This window comes from Octopus bimaculoides, chromosome 2 (assembly GCF_001194135.2).
Source record: "Octopus bimaculoides isolate UCB-OBI-ISO-001 chromosome 2, ASM119413v2, whole genome shotgun sequence".
NCBI lineage: Eukaryota > Metazoa > Mollusca > Cephalopoda > Octopoda > Octopodidae > Octopus > Octopus bimaculoides.
In genome coordinates this window covers 93,714,975-93,734,686 of record NC_068982.1, presented here as the reverse complement: position 1 = coordinate 93,734,686, position 19,712 = coordinate 93,714,975, and the positions used below count along the sequence as shown (strand labels likewise).

The 19,712-nt window shown below is 32.7% G+C and overlaps 1 protein-coding gene across 10 annotated transcripts in view; it reads right to left on the bottom strand.

Annotated features, from left to right (window-relative positions):
• The window catches only part of LOC106871763 (protein phosphatase 1 regulatory subunit 12A), a 216,364-nt gene that overhangs the window by 133,866 nt on the left and 62,786 nt on the right, over window positions 1–19,712 (bottom strand). For all 10 annotated transcript variants that reach the window (XM_052978463.1, XM_052978462.1, XM_052978465.1 and 7 more), the window contains exon 2: window positions 12,142–12,272. In XM_052978463.1, coding sequence (XP_052834423.1) covers window positions 12,142–12,272 — 131 coding nt within the window. The remainder of the gene's footprint in view (window positions 1–12,141; window positions 12,273–19,712) is intronic.

Here is a 19,712-nt window from a genome sequence, read left to right as displayed (position 1 = left end):
GAGGGGGGAGGGGGAGAAAGAGAGAAAAGAAATTTAGATAAATCACATAAAATGGATGAAACATATAGTACTGGATATAGAATGAAATGGGCACAGAAGTAAATATATTACAAAGCCATGTGTGGAGATAGAATTAATTTTCAGTGGGAAAATTCTTTCAACTAAGTGATTTCCAGAATTACATTGCAGGAATTTAATTTTCATATTTGCATGATGCTAGTGTGTTAAAAAGTTTATACAATCATTCAGTTATTGCATAATGCTGGCTAACTCATAAAACCAATACATTATTTTTATATTTAGATACAGCAAGGAATGCAGATATAAAAAACAAAACGATAAAAATGTTAGCACCTGTTGGTATATTTCTTTTCATATACTTTTTTTATACCTACCACTTATTTTCATTGTGTAATCTTTAACAATAGGTTATTTTTCCTTGTTAATTCTAAAAATCAATTCATGCAACAAAAATGAAATATAAAATAAAAATAAAGTTTCCCTGGTAAAACAATTTTGTTTATTTGCCAAAGGGTTAGGTAAAACTAAAATACCATTAGAGTGGGCAAGCAGAATTTAGAAAAACTAAAACAAAAAAAAAAAAACACTTGGTAACAAAGATGAAACATAGATAATAAAAACAAGTATCTGAATGATGTACAAAGGAAGAAATAATTTCAAAACCAATAACTAGTTTGTGTATTTATAATATAAAGAATTCTGATCACAGCAGAATAAATAGATTAGTTAAGAGAGTTCTCATTAATATAATGGTCAGTATCATACAAAATGTAGCTGATTGTATGACAGGCTTTTCTGACTAGTTATAAATTGTATAGACTTAGGTTATTAATCTGTTTTTTTTCTCTCTCTACTTATCACAATATATGGAACATCTATGTTGTCTTTGAGTACATTCACACAATCTTCAATCAATCTGAAACATTAATAACATTGGTTGTTGCATACATTAGTCAGTTCTGTGCAAGCAGATTCACAGCACAGATCTAGCTAGACAAAAGAACTCTTAAGAGCAATCCGCATCCAGATTGCACCTAGTGATATGTTAGTTTTCACGAAATTATACAGTGTGTATTCAATCATGCAGTGACTGGTTGTTTGAAAAGTGTATGATGGTGAGAGCATGCTGATATCCAAATTAGAGTTTGGTGAACACATGGATGTCATAGCTATTTTCAAATGTATGAGTATTTGGCATTTGCCTAATATACAGATATGTATGTAACAGTTAAACATGGAGGTTGTGCAAGGCAGAGAAACTTAATATTCTAATTCCACCTTGCATGAACAGGTGTACTTATGTGCATGCAGAGGATATGAGGGTGCAAAAGACATGTTGAATAGTTTGTTTGCACCAAGTTGGGAGCATAAGATTTGATGTCTGTCAAGAGACAAAATATCTGAAGTCATAGGAAAATATAACTGTGAGGTCAGAAGGCATAGGATGCTACATATGCAGAGTAAAGTGACAGAAGACCCTGCATATCCTAACAAGGACAGAAGACAAGGAGTTGAATGCTATCTCATTTGACAGGTTATGTCAATGAAGATTTTAACAGTTTCCGAGTTGGTACACTGCACACCAGTCTTTGGTGTGCTTAACTAGTAGTGATATTAAGTATTGTTTATGACTGGGCAGTAACTTTGCTAAAGTCAATATGATTAAAAGGGTGTTGGGTACTTATTTTTATAGTGCTTTTTCCCCCTTCATTAACAAATAATCTTGTTTAGCTGCATGAAATTATGGAGCCGGGTGGAGGATATTGACATTGGAGAAATGACTTGTTCACTGATGAAATTTAAGATCTTCAAAGGTGTAGAATGAAAGGCCATGAATTATGATTTTGTTGGATCCTAAAACTGCTATACTGCACTTCACATTATCAGTACTAGCATTATGAATTTATATAAATTGCAGTGTTTCAGATGAATATATAGATATATTGTCAAGGAACACTTGAGAAAGTAAACGATACATATTTATTGTATGAAATATATTGAGTGTTAGAGTCAAGGAGGTTATATGATGTTGAATGGATTATAATACCTTTTAGAGCATTGGAATATATGTTTAAATCAATGGTCGAACACTTTTTTTCCACTTATTGGTTTGGTAAGGAAGTAAGGGCTATGCACATGGCCTTTGTAGCCCCTCTAAGATCAGTGCAATTGATCCTGTTAACCTACCACTTCAATTGTGTGGTGCAAGTCAATAGGCTGAGCAGGAGAAACATGTGCAAGTGGGGAACTCAAAACAGCTAATATTCTGGATGTAGTGGGCATGTGCTGATTTTGAAGACTGGAAAGAGAGTGGGCAATGAGATGAAGAATGGAAAGTTAGTCACATGTGGTTTAATTAAAGTGGCAGAAAATTAGCCAGCTTGAAGAGGTAGAAATATCTGTAGTGATATCAGGTGATAAAGAATGAAATGTCTGATTTTCTGATGCACCAAGTTTGACAGTCATTAACTTTGTTTTATCCTCAAAATTCTTTGTTTTCCAACCCTGAAGTGTTACATCACTTTTTGAAATGCAATTCATGGTGTCTGATTATATTGTGAGTTTTCTCTTGTAAATCAATTTTTGTGAACCCATGGATAGATCAAAAATTTCTGTTGTTTATGAATACGAGTTCCATCTTGGAACCAACGCACCCCAGACAGCTCGAAACATCAAATGATATCATTGGTGAAGATGTGGTGAATGAGCGCACTGTACGTCAATAGTTTGAGAAGTTCCAGTCTGGTGACTTTACTCCTGAAAATCAGCCCCATGGTAGACCTGTGGCCAAAGTGGATAATGATGAGCTGGAAATTGTAGTGGAAGCAGATACATTTCAAACTACATGTGAGTTAACAGCAAGGTTTGATGTTTCAATTCCAACTGTATTGGACCATCTGAAACAAATCAGCATGGTAAAGCTGGACAAGTGGGTACCACACGAACTGAACAAGCATCAAATGACATGTCATCTTGGAACTTGCCATTCTTTGATGTCACAGCATAAAAACAAACCATTTTTGCATCGTATTATGTGTGATGAAAAATGGATTCTTTTCAACAATAGCAAGTATTCTGCATGGTGGTTGGATAGAGACAAAGTGCCAAAATACAATCTCAAAAAGAATATTTGCCAAAAAAAGCTAATGATATCTGTTTAGTGGTCCAGCACTGGTGTCATCCACTACAGCTTCAGGAGACATGGTAAGTCAATTACAGCAGAAGTATACATCAACCAACTGGATGAAATAATGAGTGAACTTGCAATTAAACAACTGAGATTGGTCAACAGAGACAGGCCAATTCTCTTGTAAGACAATGCTCGACCACATGTTGCACAAAGAACACTACTCAAGCTATAGGAACTAAACACGGAAATATTCTGTCGTCCACCATATTCACCAAACTTTGCACCAACTGACTATCATGTTTTCCAGGCATTAGACAACTTTTTGCAAGGTAAAAATTTCAAATCTGAAGAAGATGCAAAAGCAGTCTTTTGTGATTTCATCACCTCTTGCTCTCCAGAATTCTTTGCTGCCAGCATAAACAAGCTACCAATAAAATGGCAAAATTGTGTTGATAATTTAAGTGCATAAAATAAACTTTCAGTTCAAAATTGGACATTTCATTCTTAATGACCTGATAGAAGAAATGATAGATAAGCAGTTATGACATGAGATTCATGTACCAGACACAGTTAAAAGTTTTATTGATGATCAGGGTGGCAACAACATTTTCAACAAATTCCTTGAGGGTGTAACCCTCTGGTATGTGAATATATGAGTAGATTAAAAGCTTTGCTAGTGGTATGAGGAACAAAGAAATTGATGGTGTGAGAGAAAGCTGTTCTTAACAGCTCTTTCCATCATCTTTGAAGTATTGGAAGTCAAATGCCAAAGAACAGTAGCTGGTAAGCTAAGAAGGGTTGCCTTTCATACTCAACCCTGTTTCCAAAGATCAGGGTATGTTCCTAGAGAAGAGAGGAAAGGAGAGATTGAAGAATTTGAGATTACTGAAAAGGGTACTATCAAGATCTATAGCCTAGTTGGTTTGAAAGAAACAATCAGAAGTACTATTGCAAAGACATTAATGAATATCAAAAAAATTACTGAAATTTATTAGAGATGTGATAAGAGATTTTATGTTGTAGGCAATGCATAAGTGCTCAACAGATTAAATTAAGTATCACAGCCAACAGATAAAGTAGAAAATAGCTTTACATGAAGCCTACAACAGAGAGCAAACTATTAGTTTTGGTTATGTAATGCATGGCAAGCAATCTAGAAAAAAAGATTTTATCAAAATATTTAATAGCATTAATCTTTCAAAAGTACTTAACAGCAATGTTATTATATGACTGTTGGGTGGGAAATGTTGACACTTAAATTCTGTTTCAGAAAATCTATTGAAACTATTTCATATGCATAAATAGTACTTGTATGTTTCTGCACATAACACAGAAATACATTAATATAGTTTATTCAAATATTATGTTTATCATAGAAATATATTCTTATACCATCTCTGAAAAGTCTTAAAATATCTCAGAAAATTTGGCAAAATATATATTGTTCTAAGACAAATATATTCACTTTAGACAAATTACTCAGTTCAGATTATTTCAAGGTGATGAGTGTAAAAACAGTGAGCTGTGAGAATGCTACATTTTGTAGGCTGTAATTACAAACTGCTTAAATACATGAATTGATTCTAATTCAATTAGGAGATAATGCTTCAAAAGCATACATTATGGCTAAATAAATGTTTCAATCTCTTATTTTAAAAGACAATGTTGACTAAATGAGTTTCAAAACAATTACTGTTTAAGGGTGAAATTGCTCATGCTTTTATTTTGGTGTGCAATAATGCTATACAAAAGAGCAAAAACCTGATAACAATGAATGCTGATGTATTATTGTTTCATATTATTCACTAACAAACTGCTGTAAAACTGACTATATGTTAGTATTAATAATAACAGGATGGTACAATTGCATTGTGCAGTAATATAATAATAATGCCAATTAGTATTACTGTAAAACACTAAAACTTTAAAGACAACTCAGTTTTAGAAAAATTAATCACTAATTTAACAATTTAGTACATTTTCTAATAGGATTCAAATCTGTGAGGCAAATCCTATGACTGAAACCTACTAAAACAAGATTAAAATAGACCACATCAAAGTTTGAAAGCAACCCCACATTTTTACATGCAATTCACAAACGAAGGTTAACTGAATATCTAACCGACTCTGCATCTTCTCTAAAAGAATACCTATCAAATAAGGGGATAACTGATTTCAATAAATCTGTATTCATTAGCTAACTATCAATTAGCAACATCATGTAACTATGTTTTTGCTACTGTGGGTAGTATCAGGAATTATGACTGACATGATAATTGTAATTTCTTGGTACTTAAATGAATACTAATTTTCCAAATAAAAATACTTATCTTCAAATTAAAACAAGTTTCTCATTTGAATAACTCCTCCCTTAATTACTCTCATCTACTACCTCTTCTCTTCAGCCCATTGTGTATGTGTGTGTCATTCCTTTACTCCTTTTATATCACCAAACCTTATATCTACCCTCACCCTGATGTTAACTCACTGTATTCCCCCCCCCCTTTTTTTTTCTTTTTTACTTTCTATACGATGTAAAGCATGACTAGAGGAATCAACCAACAAAGCAACCAACATTTATATCAGCTATCATTAGACAGATGATTTTTTCATCTTTTGTGGAGTAGGACAAGTGTAGCAAAGTTAATAGGCAAATGAAATAACTACTTAATAGACATTCACAACAGATATTGATAAATTAACGTCTTGTTAAGAGTTTGGACACAGAAAGATGAGTCAACAAAGTGCCTCTCCACAATAACATGGTCTGCTAAAATTAGCAGCTAAATTTCCTAACAATCATCTAACAAAAACTTAATAAAAAAAATATTGAATATTGTGGAAACTATATTCATAAACCTTGAATCCCAAACTGTTAAAGAAACAAAATGCTGGCTAGCAAACTTGTCAAGGTCACAGAGCCTATGTATTGTACAAAAACACTCAACTAGCACTTCCACAAAAGTCTGCATTTCTCACCAAATTTTTCAGTCTTTATTTCTTTACATGGTTTTCCCACACCTTCCCCAAAATATATACACACCTCATATGCAGATAACATGATACATCTCCTTACTACTCACTAGACACAGTTATATAACTATTTGAACCTTAGAAACCTGCAGCTTCAAACAACAAAATAGCATCTACTAAAATTCACTGTATCCCTTTTCTTACCAGCAACATGAGAAAACAAACATACCCTAGACACAGAAGACAGAAAATATTAAGGGTTACACACAACACCATAGCTTATGTGAAAACAGTAAATGAAGTAAAATAATGCACAAACATACTGAGAACACTCATTGGTACCACATTTAGCCAACAGTAGGAAACAACAAGAATACTATGTACAAACGGTATATTAATCAAAGATTATGTTAGCTCTACCAGGGCCTTACTAATTTCTGTGCGCCAAACCTATACTAGAGAGAACACAAAACAATGTAGTCGCTATATAACATCACGCCCATAGATTACATACACAAAAACAAAAATTGAAAAGAAAAAAAAAAGGAAAGACCACCTGCATATGGAAGATGCTTCATTTGTTGATATATCTAACTTCAACCCTAAAAATCCATACTACAACATAAAAAATTACCTCAAACATCCAGATACATATACAACAGCCCTGAACACAACAGCATCCTAAAACCATTATTTCTCTCACTCAGCCTAGACAATGAAAGAGGAAAAAACTCCACCATATACCCAGAGAGGGCTGCAACAACCACATGCTGGGATATGCCTCTTCAATAACCCCAGTACTTTATTTTATTGACCCTCAAAAGATGAAATGAAAAGTTGATCCCAGTGGGAATTGAGCTCAGAGGTAAAAAAGAAAAAAAAAAAGAAGAAACAAAACATTTTGTCCAAACTCTGCCAGTTTGCCCATCAATAAAAAATGAAGACGAACACCAACCGTCATGCTCTGACCAAAAATAACTACCCATCTCTACTGTAGTCAATTACCAGAATCTAGACAGTTTAAAACTAAACTTGTCAGTGGTCAGAATACATGTTCAACAACATCAAAAACGAAACTGGAAATTTTCATTTGAAAAAGATAAGAAAATGAACCAAATATCCACTAAAATTTTGTTTTACAACATTGTTACAGCTTTAACAAGTTAATTATCAGCTTTTTGTTAAAAGTTCAATTCAAATCAAGCATACATATCAGGAATACAGATGCATGGACATTCTTGTTAGAACTGACAATATCTGACTTTCAGATGATCAGTTGTAAAAACATTTGAGATGATGATACACAAGAATTTAAAACCATATCCTCACTATTCCTAATAATTTCCTTGAGGTACCATAAAAGACAAAAAAAAGGGCTGTGCCAACTAATGATTAAAGTACATGTTAACTCTTTGACTGCAAAACTAAATTCCATCGTTATTCCAATAATGATGTTAAATATCTATTAAAAATTAGAAAGTATTTTCTGCAAGTCACGTTATCCCAAGCTTGATATATCACAAAAATGGTTGATTGATATATAAAACTGCTTTCTGCGGTTGAAGGTAAGAAAATATTGAGTGGATATATATGATTTCTATAGTGTAAAGGAGGGTGAACCCGTTAAAGTTAAATCTGGAAAACCCAAAACTTTGCCTCCTATAAAATTTATTTCTGATATAGCGTTAGGGTCACACATTTTCAAGGAAGACAAGACATTTATCAAAGGTAGATCTATTCAATCAGGGACAACCAAGTAACAATAATACCAATACTAACATAGTCTTGTCAGTTATCAGATGGCAAACTATTTCATTTAAAGCAATGGTTCTCAGCCATTTTCTTTTTCTTTTTGCCTATGGACCCCTTAGATTATTATTTTACTTCACTGGACCTCTATAGCCATTCAATGCACATAATAAAAATCCTAGTGTATTTTAATAATTAAAAACTATTAAGAATTGTATAAAAACAATTGAAATATTTTGTGGATTGTAGAAGTATAAGCAATTTAATGCACTTAAATTTTAAAAGCAAAATTTTATACAGATCACTAAAGGCAATATGAACCCTGGTTGAGAATAGGTATTTTAAAGTATAGATTATGCAGCAAAATACAAAGATTATAAATAGAAATTTCCTAGTAGGTTAATTGCACTTTCTGAATATACTGAAGTAACTACTATACTGAGAAACAATTTAAGGCCTTACTGCATCTCAAAGGTAATAGACTGAATGTTTTGTAAACCAAAGGGCACATTCTCTTCAGTTCAAATTTCTTACAGCTTTATTATTATATCTCTACATAGAAGACAATGGTTGGACATTCTTCTAACTATTCCTTACTAATATTAGCAGGATAACACAATCATGTAATTGCAATTATGCTATCTTGGAAAAAATATATACTATTCAGAAAAACTCTTTTCGTCTCGCTTGAAGTTCAATTTATTAAATGTATCTGCATACATCTTGTAATAATTGTTTTTTTCAATTTGATAAACAAATAAAAGCTAAGATTTCAACATTTTCATACTTTCTTCAGGTTAAACAATTACAAATGGATAAAATTATAATGCAACTTAACGCTAACTTGTACATCAGTCATTAGCATATTTTATTGATAAGAGTTGTAAGTTAGATGAGACAGATGTTCAAATAATAGTGTGAGCAGAAGGGGTAGTCACCCGTTCTGTTAAAAAGAGGCAAGATGTATGATATCCTAGTTTGCATGTAGACACACACACACACAGAACAAACTGTAAAGCTTGCTAAAATTATCCATCTTATCAGAGCAAGAGAAACGAAATAAAAACTCCTCTCCAATGGTAATGAATGGCTGTAGAGATAAGAAAACTGAATATTGAGCAGCATAGAGAAATATATAACTGAAGACAAGCAGAATATACCAATTACAACACAGTTTAATTAAATTACAAATGTAAGGTTGATTTGTACAGTTATCCTAACTACTATTGGAACATGGAACAAAATGCCTTTGTTGTTTTTGCTGATTCACTATACTCTGAGTTTGAATCAACTTTGTCTTTCGTACTTTTGAAATCAATAAAATGAAATATCAGTCAAGGGCAGTGGACTGGAAGAATTGTTAGCATCAGACAAGATGTTTTGCAGCATTTTATTTTCCAACACAGTGTTCCGAGTTCTTGAATAAGTGTTAATCCATCACTTGGTTTAACACCACCATTTGCTCATTGGATGCCTTTAGTAGAGTTTAATCTATTGCAAGCATTCCAACCTGGTTTTCAGTTTGAGGATAAATTTCTCCTGCCAACTTGTCTCAAAGATCCTCAAAAACAACAAATTGTAATAAATGCAGTCCTTCCTTCCCTGACTTTAAAATAAAATAAAATAGAATAAAAATGTCATAGCATCACCCAAGAAATATGAAATAATGAAGATAGGCTTTCAAAAAAGTTAAACAAATATAAATTGTCAATTTCCTCACTTAACTGCTGAAAGTTTTATTTCATTTTCGTGTATGCATTAAAAGAAAATCAAGTTACCAGAACAAACTCTCCTCATATTAAATATGGTCAGAAATCGCAAATTTGAGGATTAAGAAAGATGAGAGCTTATAACCTTATTCACATTACTAATACACAGGGACTTAGGATTTTATATATCCTGGGACTTAGGATTTTATGTAAAACAAAATAATACATATACACTGAACCTATAACAGGTGAAAGACATGTAGGGAATATCAAAATCACAAGCAGGAAATATAGTCAATTGTAAATTTCCCAAGTTTAAATTACAATTTTTCACAATTCAAAAAGGTTTAGTAGTTTGGTTTTATGTATGAGTTAAGTCCTCTCTTTGGCTATCACAACTGATTTTAAGAATAAATGAAACATTACAGACATAGTTTGTATAGAGGCAAGATAAAGAATGTATTATGATGAAAAAAAGGATTAATGATGCATCCTCCAGTGGTTTTACTGAGATGTATAAATGCTGCCATCAAGTATATCTATAAATTGTTCATAAACACTTTTGAAACTCGACTGACCTCTGATTTTTTAATACAAACCATCATCATCATCATCATCATCGTTTAACATCCACTTTCCATGCTAGCATGGGTTGGACGATTTGACTGAGGACTAGTGAACCAGATGGCTACACCAGGCTCCAATCTGATTTGGCAGAGTTTCTACAGCTGGATGCCCTTCCTAACGCCAACCACTCCGAGGGTGTAGTGGGTGCTTTTACATGTCACCCGCACGAAGGCCAGTCAGGCGGTACTGGCAACGGCCACGCTCAAAATGGTGTATTTTACGTGCCACCTGCACAGGAGCCAGTCCAGCAGCACTGGCAACGATCTCGCTCGAATAACTTTTCACGTGCCACCAGCACAAGTGTCAGGAAGGCATCACAGATTTCCTTTAAGTTGAATAATACAGTCAGCTCATGCTGAATGGGTGATGTCTTTGTAGAGTTGTACATCAACCAGTCATTACAAGCAGCTTGTAACCAAAACTAGATACCAGATCTAATAAATGAAAAAAGTCAATCAAATGTAGTCTCCCATGACCTTATCCAAAGAGTACCTGAACTGAACACTACAAACCAGCACAACTACTCCTGAAAACAGTGCAATACAAGCCACAGCTAGGTGGTTCAATCTAGTTTGTCAATACAGCACTGCTTGAACCACTGACATTTTTAACTGACACTGCACAACACTTTGCCATATCTAGCAATTTTCAAAAAAAAAAAAAGAGAAAAAAATGTTTTTTTTTTACTTGAATTCAAAAATGGCTTTAAAATTAAAAACAATTTTGGCATTTTCTCTTGGAAGTAAAAAAGTCCATTTTAAGTTATCATTTTTGAAACTTTTTCAGTACTTGTCAATAAACAAACCTAACTTAATTTTAAAATGTTGCCTTTGTTCAAAGAGGATTCAAATTCAAAATAAAAAGCCATTTATTTAATACCACGTTCAATGAATCTAACAATAAGAGGATATACAATATCAACTAAAAGCATCAAGATCCCTTTTCACTACATATTTATTCATGATGAGATTTCCAAGAATATGTCTAAGAATTCCTGCTAGATATAAAAACAAACAACAGCAAATAAGACATTGCAGTTAGTAATCAAGACCATATAACAAGACAATTTAAATATGCAGGTGGTCAGTATATTCTGATTGTTTTACATTTACTATAACTGTGCTAACTCTCTAACCAATGCTATATATGGTTACATTTTATGCCAGTTCTCTTCTATTATGTAACATTGCAGTGTATGTGTGACAACATTAATCTTTCATTAGCAAAGCAGTAGATTGATGTTAATCTCATGACCTTGATACTTATAAAAAGAAAAATGACAACGATTTGATATATTTGAAAAAAAAACAAAAAAAAGACATACATCTCATGATTTAAACCAGTCGAATATTTATGTGTTAACAATTTTATAAATTTGCTTAAAGCATTATTGAAGGAAAAATATTGATAAAAAGACAACAATATGAAAAACCAAAAGAAATAACATAAAATATTGACAAACTTATACAAATCAATGCCACGAAGAAACTCATGTTCCAACATGTTGATCAACTGGTTAGTTATTAATGGACAAATGGAAAAGAACAATGAAAAGAAAAGCACAAATGAAACCAAACTGCAGTTCACTATAAAGCATCAAGACAAAATATAAGTAAAATCAATGAGATAATCTACTCTGTTATGCTTTAATATAAGCTAAGTTTAACAACTTGCTGAAACATATATGAAGGGGGAAAATGATTTTCTCTTTTTCTTTCTACCCATTTTATATCCACACAACCAGTGGTAGAATTCAATCATGATTTTAATGTTAGATTTTTCATGCTTGCATTGATCAGATAAAATCCTATAACCAGATGCTCTTTTGACTGTAGTACATTTGGAAAAGGTTATTGAATATGACTGCAGTTCAGCAATTTAAACTCAATGTAAACTTCAATTTACTTAAGTGATGTAGATAAAGTAACTTACTGTGCTATGTCAGTAAAGCCACAAGAAGCTGTAGCATGAAGAGGTGTCCAGCCTTCATTATCACAGACATCAACATCAGCACCATTTTCAACAAGAAACTTCACCATGTCAATTTTGTCATCAATACATGCCTGAAATTAGACAAAAATTAAAAGCATTTAATATTAATAAGCACACACATGCACACATATATTTCCTTTTTATTTTGTTTTATTTTTCTGTATGGTTTTAGATTACTGCACATTATATTTGAGAAAGAGATCATTCTGTTTTTGAGTATTGCTTACATTTTGGTGGCAGCTATATTTTGTTGAGATAAGTTGCTCTGGTGTAGAACAAACATTACAAGACATACATCAAACAAAATGCGTTTTGGGTAAGTTTCCGGTGACATTATAACAAAACTGTTTGCTGAAAATTTTATATAGTTACATAGTAAATTGAGAATATATTTTCTGTGTTTAACATTAATAGTAGAACATAGTTAACAAAATGACAAGAAACATTAACCCTTTGCCTTTAGTGCCTAAAAAAAATAAAGACCATGGGAAAGAGATGATGTACTGGGATGCAGCATACAAGGTTGAGAAGAAATTAGTAGTTACATTATTTCTGTCCATGACAAGCAATGCCAAAGAAGGCATTCGAAAATGAATCCAGAAAAATTTTAAATGACCATACAAAACTATGACAAATTAGGCAAGTTATCTAAAGCTCAAACAATATTCAGGTTTTAACCATATTTGACTATCAGATATCTCAAAAGCAGACTATTTGATAGAATTTGACAAAATAATTGCACAACTGAAAAATTCAAAAATATTGCTTCTTAAACATGTACTTACATTCAGAAGTTTTCAAAGAGCAAATATGACAGCAGAGAATGAGAAACAGTAAGTGGTTTGACATTCAAAGTAATGACTATGCAACTCATATTCGTGACTGAAAATAATTCTATGACAATATTCAAGGAACATTAAGATTAAGAAGGAAACAGTAGCAGATTCTAGTAGTGGGTTTCTCATTGACAACTGTTTCCAATGAGACTGCAGCTATGGACCTAAAGAAAATGCATGGACATAAAATCCATCATCTGATAAATCATGCAACCAAATACAGTGTGGCTGTGAAGATTCTTGACAACGGATGCATCATATGTAATCTCCAGTGCAACTTTTTAAGCACTGGTTTTCATCATACGATGGTTCATCAAAGAATTTTCTAATTGACAATAAGAAAATGTTTGACAACTAAGATCTAAATGTGATTGTCAGAACTAATACAGTGTAAAACCCCTCAGGTAATGATATGATTAAACATCACTGAATTCTTTGGAGATAAATAGTAACTGAGTCACAGAGATGGTAAACTTCTTGGAACTGTTTTGAATTAGGAACTTTACATACATCTAACTAGTTAGGTGTGTAAAAAAATTCAAGTCTAGCATATATGTTGGTTAATCAGCAACTGGCTTTGCACAGAATCTCTACAACTCAGACTCATGGACAATTTGAACGAGATGAATGCTCTAGGAAAACCTACTTCAAAAGTAAGTCTTTTGAAAAGACTAGAAGAGCTTCAAAACACCAGATGTCATAATGGTGACCATGTGTAACACAAAAGAAATATGACTGAAAGACAGACAGGTCCTGGTGCAGTTAATGGTTTAGAAAAACAAGTACTGGTCAAACATATTAGAACATATGAGAGAATTTGCCCTTATTTGATAAATCATTTGTTAAATAATGGCTATTTACTTGATTGCAGGATCTCAGGAAACTTGCTGAATTTTGATTAGAGTGAGAATAATTTGAATAAAGATAGCAAAGCAAAAATATTTGCAAATAAGTGCGAAGTGGTCAAATTGATGATGAGAGGAAGGATTAGTTATTGATCAGGGTCTAAGCACATGGCACCAAAAAAGGACTGTCTGGCTTGACTGAGTTCCCAAGTTGCATCAAAGGTTTTAGAGCCATTTTAATGTAATATGCAGCTGAATGAACAAATGGCATTCTGGGAGAAAGTGAGGCAAATGAAGACTTGGTGTCACTTTAAAAGGTCATAAGTAACAAAAATGCTCTTCAGTGTTCATGGTTATAGTCTAAATCAACAAGCCTTTAGAAATTTCAACCCATTTTCCTTTCTAAATAACAAACTTCTTACTTTTGATAGTTTTCCCTATTGTAACAAGTAATTTGAATGTTGTGCATATTGCTAGAAAAGCACTCATAGAGTGTGAATCTTACAGAGAAAGACACACTTCAAAAACCAAATTAGCAGGGCACTTGTCCTAACTTTACAAAAATATGGTTGTCTATCAAAGAAATAAGTAATAGATGGTTTAGACCAGAAATTCTCATAGGACTGAAGTATAAATAAGTGCTCATCAAACAAGGAGACACACTTATAAGAGTGCATCCATCCTGTTTAGTATACAATCCTGAAGCACATGAAAGTTCTTCAGAAGATGAACTTATCCTACAAAACTGGTGTAATGATACTTAAAGCGTATCTACTTACAAAGAGAATACTATGAAATTTGAACCAGAAATCCCAATAGATGATAATGTTGGACAGCATCAAACTACAAGAAAAAGATATAGAAGATCTAAACAAAAATCTATTTCTAAATGATTGTGCTTCCAAAACAAGGACAAACTATTAAAAAGTAGCAAGCAGAGCAGGTAACACCATAAGTTAGAACAAATACTTAATAAATGTGGAAGAAAATGTAATATTTTCTCTTCAAATATTGATTTGGACAAAGCAAAGACAACTTCAAAGTTGGACTAAAAGCTGGATTTATTCACTGCTACTTGGATAGCAGAGACATAACAAGGTGTTCAGGATAAAGATGTTAACTAGTATTAGAACTGATTCTCCCACATGTATCGCAGTGGACCATCAAGTTGTTTTCTTCTTGTGGCAATCACAAGACAAGGCTGCTCTCCAATAAACACAAGACAATAACCTTATTTTTATGGCAACTGGTACTCAAGGAAAAAAAACATCAAGTGTGCTGCGACGTCAGCTAGGAACACGGTCATATAATGCAGGGATATTCTTCCTGCCAAATATGCTTTATTATATAACTACAGCCTGCCTCAATTTGATTAAGTGTAGTCATACCAAAATGACAAGATTTTAACACGACATCATGGTACCAATCTTTTCACTGCTGAACAAACTAGGCTTCATGCCAAAATATTCTTCTGGTTAAAAACTTATATGCAAGTAACATTAAGGTAAGGTCAAACTCAGAGACTTTTTGGTTTTTTTCTTAAATATCTCCTTGCGTGCACTTAGAATTCTTTCCAGTGTGATGTGCAACTTTTTTTTCATCAAATAAAAATATCCAGAAATTTTAACTGTACTTTCTGGCACTTGTATTTTATATCTTGAAAGTAGACAATATGTTGTATAGTGTGAAATCTACATTTCTCACCTCTTGCATCTCCCATCTAAACATGCATTCTTCTTCTCATTTACTCAAACATATTGAATATTTCGTGACATTTTAACACTTTTCCATGCTACTATGGATCTGACAGAATATGTTAAGGCAGATTTTCTGTGGCTGGATGCTCTTCCTGTTGCTAAGCCTCACCTGTTTCCAAACAAGGGGCATTTCCCCATAGTGGAAAATGTTTTCATGTAAGGTTGGGAATTAAGGATCTCACTTGTATGAAGATGATGCTCATTTACAACTATCACAGGATGTGAAGACAAAGAGATATAAAAACACACACACACTCACAAAGAGCTTTCAAGTTCCCTCTACCAAATCCACTTCGGCTGGCCTTGGGCTATAGAAGAAACTTGCTCAATGCATCATGCAAGGAGACTGAACACAAAATCATGTGGTTGGAAAGTAAACTTCTAAAGCCACACAGCCATGCTTGAGGAGTAGCTTCAAAATATGGTCTTTCAACATTTCCATAGCACTGTCAAAACAAACTGCAAGGTATTATTATTGTTCATGTTGACTTCAACTTTGCAAGTTCAAAGAACTTTCAGAGCCGAGTCAGACTGGCATCATAAATTACTTCCAGTTCATTCATTGGATTAGATATTAAAACAAATGAGGAGGGTATAAAACTTGGGACAAGGTAATTATCTAAAGCAATTAAAATATATATACACCAATGAAAAATAAATTGAAAAGATAAAAATATCAACAGAGATTACAGAAATTAAGTGAAAGATCAACTAAATTGATTAGTTACAGAAACAAGACTAGAGTTTAGTTATAACGTTGGGATGAAGTTCCTTTCTAAAACAGGAAAGTGTAGAGTACATTAGATAAGTTAATAATACAATAAATAAAGCAATGGGAAAAAATCTCAAATAGTTATTCAAGAATTAGCAATATTTGCATAGTGATGCCTTTTACCCCATTAATCAAAAAGATGGGGTATTACAAGGAAGCTACATTACCTTCGTGGTTGATGACAAGTAATTTTATGCCCATTGATTGGCAATCTAAAGTCATTAGAATTGTCAAAAGTACTCCAGTTGCAGAAACTTTGGCAATGGTTAATATGGCAGAAGCACATTTATATATAGAGAGAGAAAACTTAGTGAGACTAAAAACTTAAAAGTGATAAGTAAAAAAAATTGCAAAAATTTCAATTCCAACAGATCACAAACTGCTAACTGCCAAACACACACACAGAAAAGGAATTATCTTTTAAGATTCTTGGATTCATAACAGGTGCCTAAAGATCATTAAGTGTAATTGTTCAAGCTACATTTTCTTTTGTTCTTTTGCAGTCAAAAACTTGGTTAGCATTAAGCCACAGTTGCAAGGCACCCAATAAAGACAGAAATAAAAACCAGAAAACACAGAAATATTGTTAATAATTGAAGGGAGACAATTCATCCCTAATTACCATCCCAAGATAAATGAGAAGGGACTTGGATGCAGAGGCAGGAACATTTGTTAAGTCAATTCCCTTACTGTTTTCTTCTATGTTTAAAAGTGCTGTTATTTGATATTTAACATTTACTATCAAAGGAACCTAAGTCAGTAGGACTAGTGAAGCACTTGTAAATTTTACAGTTAAAAAAGGTTAAAAACCGCAAAAACTTTGACAACCTAATAGTTACTAAATACATATCCAACGGCTTATCTAACAATGTTGAGCCTCCCAAGTAAGATTACAAGAGCTAAAATTATTATATGATCTATTTGATTACTGAAGCATATTAAAACTGTGTCACAGAAAAGCATCTCTATTCATTACTCCTAAAAATATAATTGCTTTAATTACAATTCTAATATAACAACAATCCAAATATTTGTCAAGTAAATGTGAAAAATTATTTTGGCAATGAGCCTCTTCCACAATAAGGCCTTCGGATATACAAACTAACTCAAAATTATCTGTGAGTTTTAGGAAACATACCTCAATTATCTTCAGCATGAAGGAATCCCACAAATGTCTGACTTTATCCTATTCTTATTTCACCATTGACATTGTAAAAATGTACATTTCAGCACATGGTGAGCTGTTTTTAATATTGCACTAGTTTAATTATGTGGTTAATACTTAAAGTTGCTGTTTAAATATTAGTCTATTTCTGTTGTATCTTGGGAAGATGATTATGACAATAGCAAACACACAGTGAAAAAAAACAGGATATATCTAATGATATTCCTAAAGAACAAATAAGGTTTATACCAAAGCTTAAAAAATTTCAAGAGCACCAGTAGTATTACATCACCCTAATTAATAAACAAGCTTCAAATATAACTTAATTAAACCTTAGAAAAAGGATATCATTCCTTTTCATAAATGTAGTGATTTAAATGATTCTTTTTCTTAAGTAACAAACAATACCAAAATTATACACAAGTTGTAAGTTATGGCAATGAATATCTCCAACACACTTCCAAAAGCATGAAGTCACTGTAGAAGAAATGTTTTCCTTCTCGTGATCATGAGATTATTTCAGTCAAAGAACTAAACTTAAGTGTTAACAAAACTTACATTCAACATATATGCAACAGTAGGATTCCACGAAGAATGGAGCCTACACTTTGATCACTAAATGTTCTGAAACAAAAATATAACATACTACAAATGCCTTCTGTTGCATAACATTAACAAAGTTCATAAAAAATTTATCACATGATGCCATCAGTGTCACAGAGACAACAGAAAAAAAATATTGATTATATAAAATTGAGTATAAGTGATGATTATAAAACTGATATGTGAATGGAGACTACTTGGAGAGGAGCACTTAGGTTCACAAGAGATGAGGCAACTTTTTTGATGCTGGTGTCAGGAAAAACGTTAGCGTTACGCATACATCTATAATACACACACACTCACATTATATAAATATATACATGAGTGTGATTAATATCAATGTGTATATAGATATATCTATAGTAAGATGTAATTTGTGTTATATCTATCATTCCTAGATACATACATACACTTGATGTCACATGCGTGTAGGTACTACCTGACGTACCTGGTAATTCCCAGGAAAGCAGGGCTTACCCCTTGGTTCCATTCTCTTAATTGTTTTGCTAATCCAATAACAACAATACAAAGTATGTAGCCCTTAAAACGGTTTTCGTGCATTTACAGAGAATACCGAACTGTCTTACACAGGATCTTGTTTTTAGAAATTCCTAATAAGTTATAAATAGCCAAATTGTGAAGTCAGTTATGTAATAACATGAAATTAGTTACCTGATAGTAAGAATTCAAATAAAGTAGCCCCGAAAAGGGCTTTAATGCATTCCCAGAGTATACAGAACATATGAAGAAATACGAATAAGGTATGTATACTAAAATCATGAAGCATGTTACATAACAGGCTAATCAGATACGAGATAAAAACAATTTAAAGTAAATAAATCTGAAAAGGGGTTCTGTGCATTCCCAGAGAATATTACTCTCAGGGGCACTAGTGTTGGTATAGTCGTGAATAAGTCACTAACCGAATTAAGTGGATCTATAGTTTAGGAAAATACTATTTACTTGTTTAAGGATTGTACTGGATAAATTGAGAAAATAGTTCTAACAGTTCAAATACTAAGAAATAAGCATACTCAATTTCATTTTTACCAAATAATTTAGGAAAATGAATGAGTTATTTCCCTTGGCTATATATAAGGATCCCTTCCAGGGGTGAACGTGTTATTTCCCTTGGTTTTTTTTAAATAAATTATATTGGATATACATAAGGATTCCTTCCAGGGGCCCTATTATTGATTTTTTTTTCCAACAATCTGAGTATGCTATGCGGTTTCCAGAAATGAGTTCTACTCACGTGTCAAGTTTCATCAAAATCTATAAAACTATGTGGGAGGAGTAAGCTAACAACTCCACAAACAGACAGAATTTTCCATATCTATATAAAAACAGCTCAATCATATGTATGTATGAACTTCCTGTATTTCTCCATTCAGTAATCTAAGCCTGAATGAGCTGGGTTTCTGTGAGAATCCTGCAGCTGAATCAAATTATTTAAATTTTATATATATATATCAGAAGCTGCAACACATTAGAGAGAGAGAGAGAGAGAGAAAGAGAGAAAGAGAGAGAAAG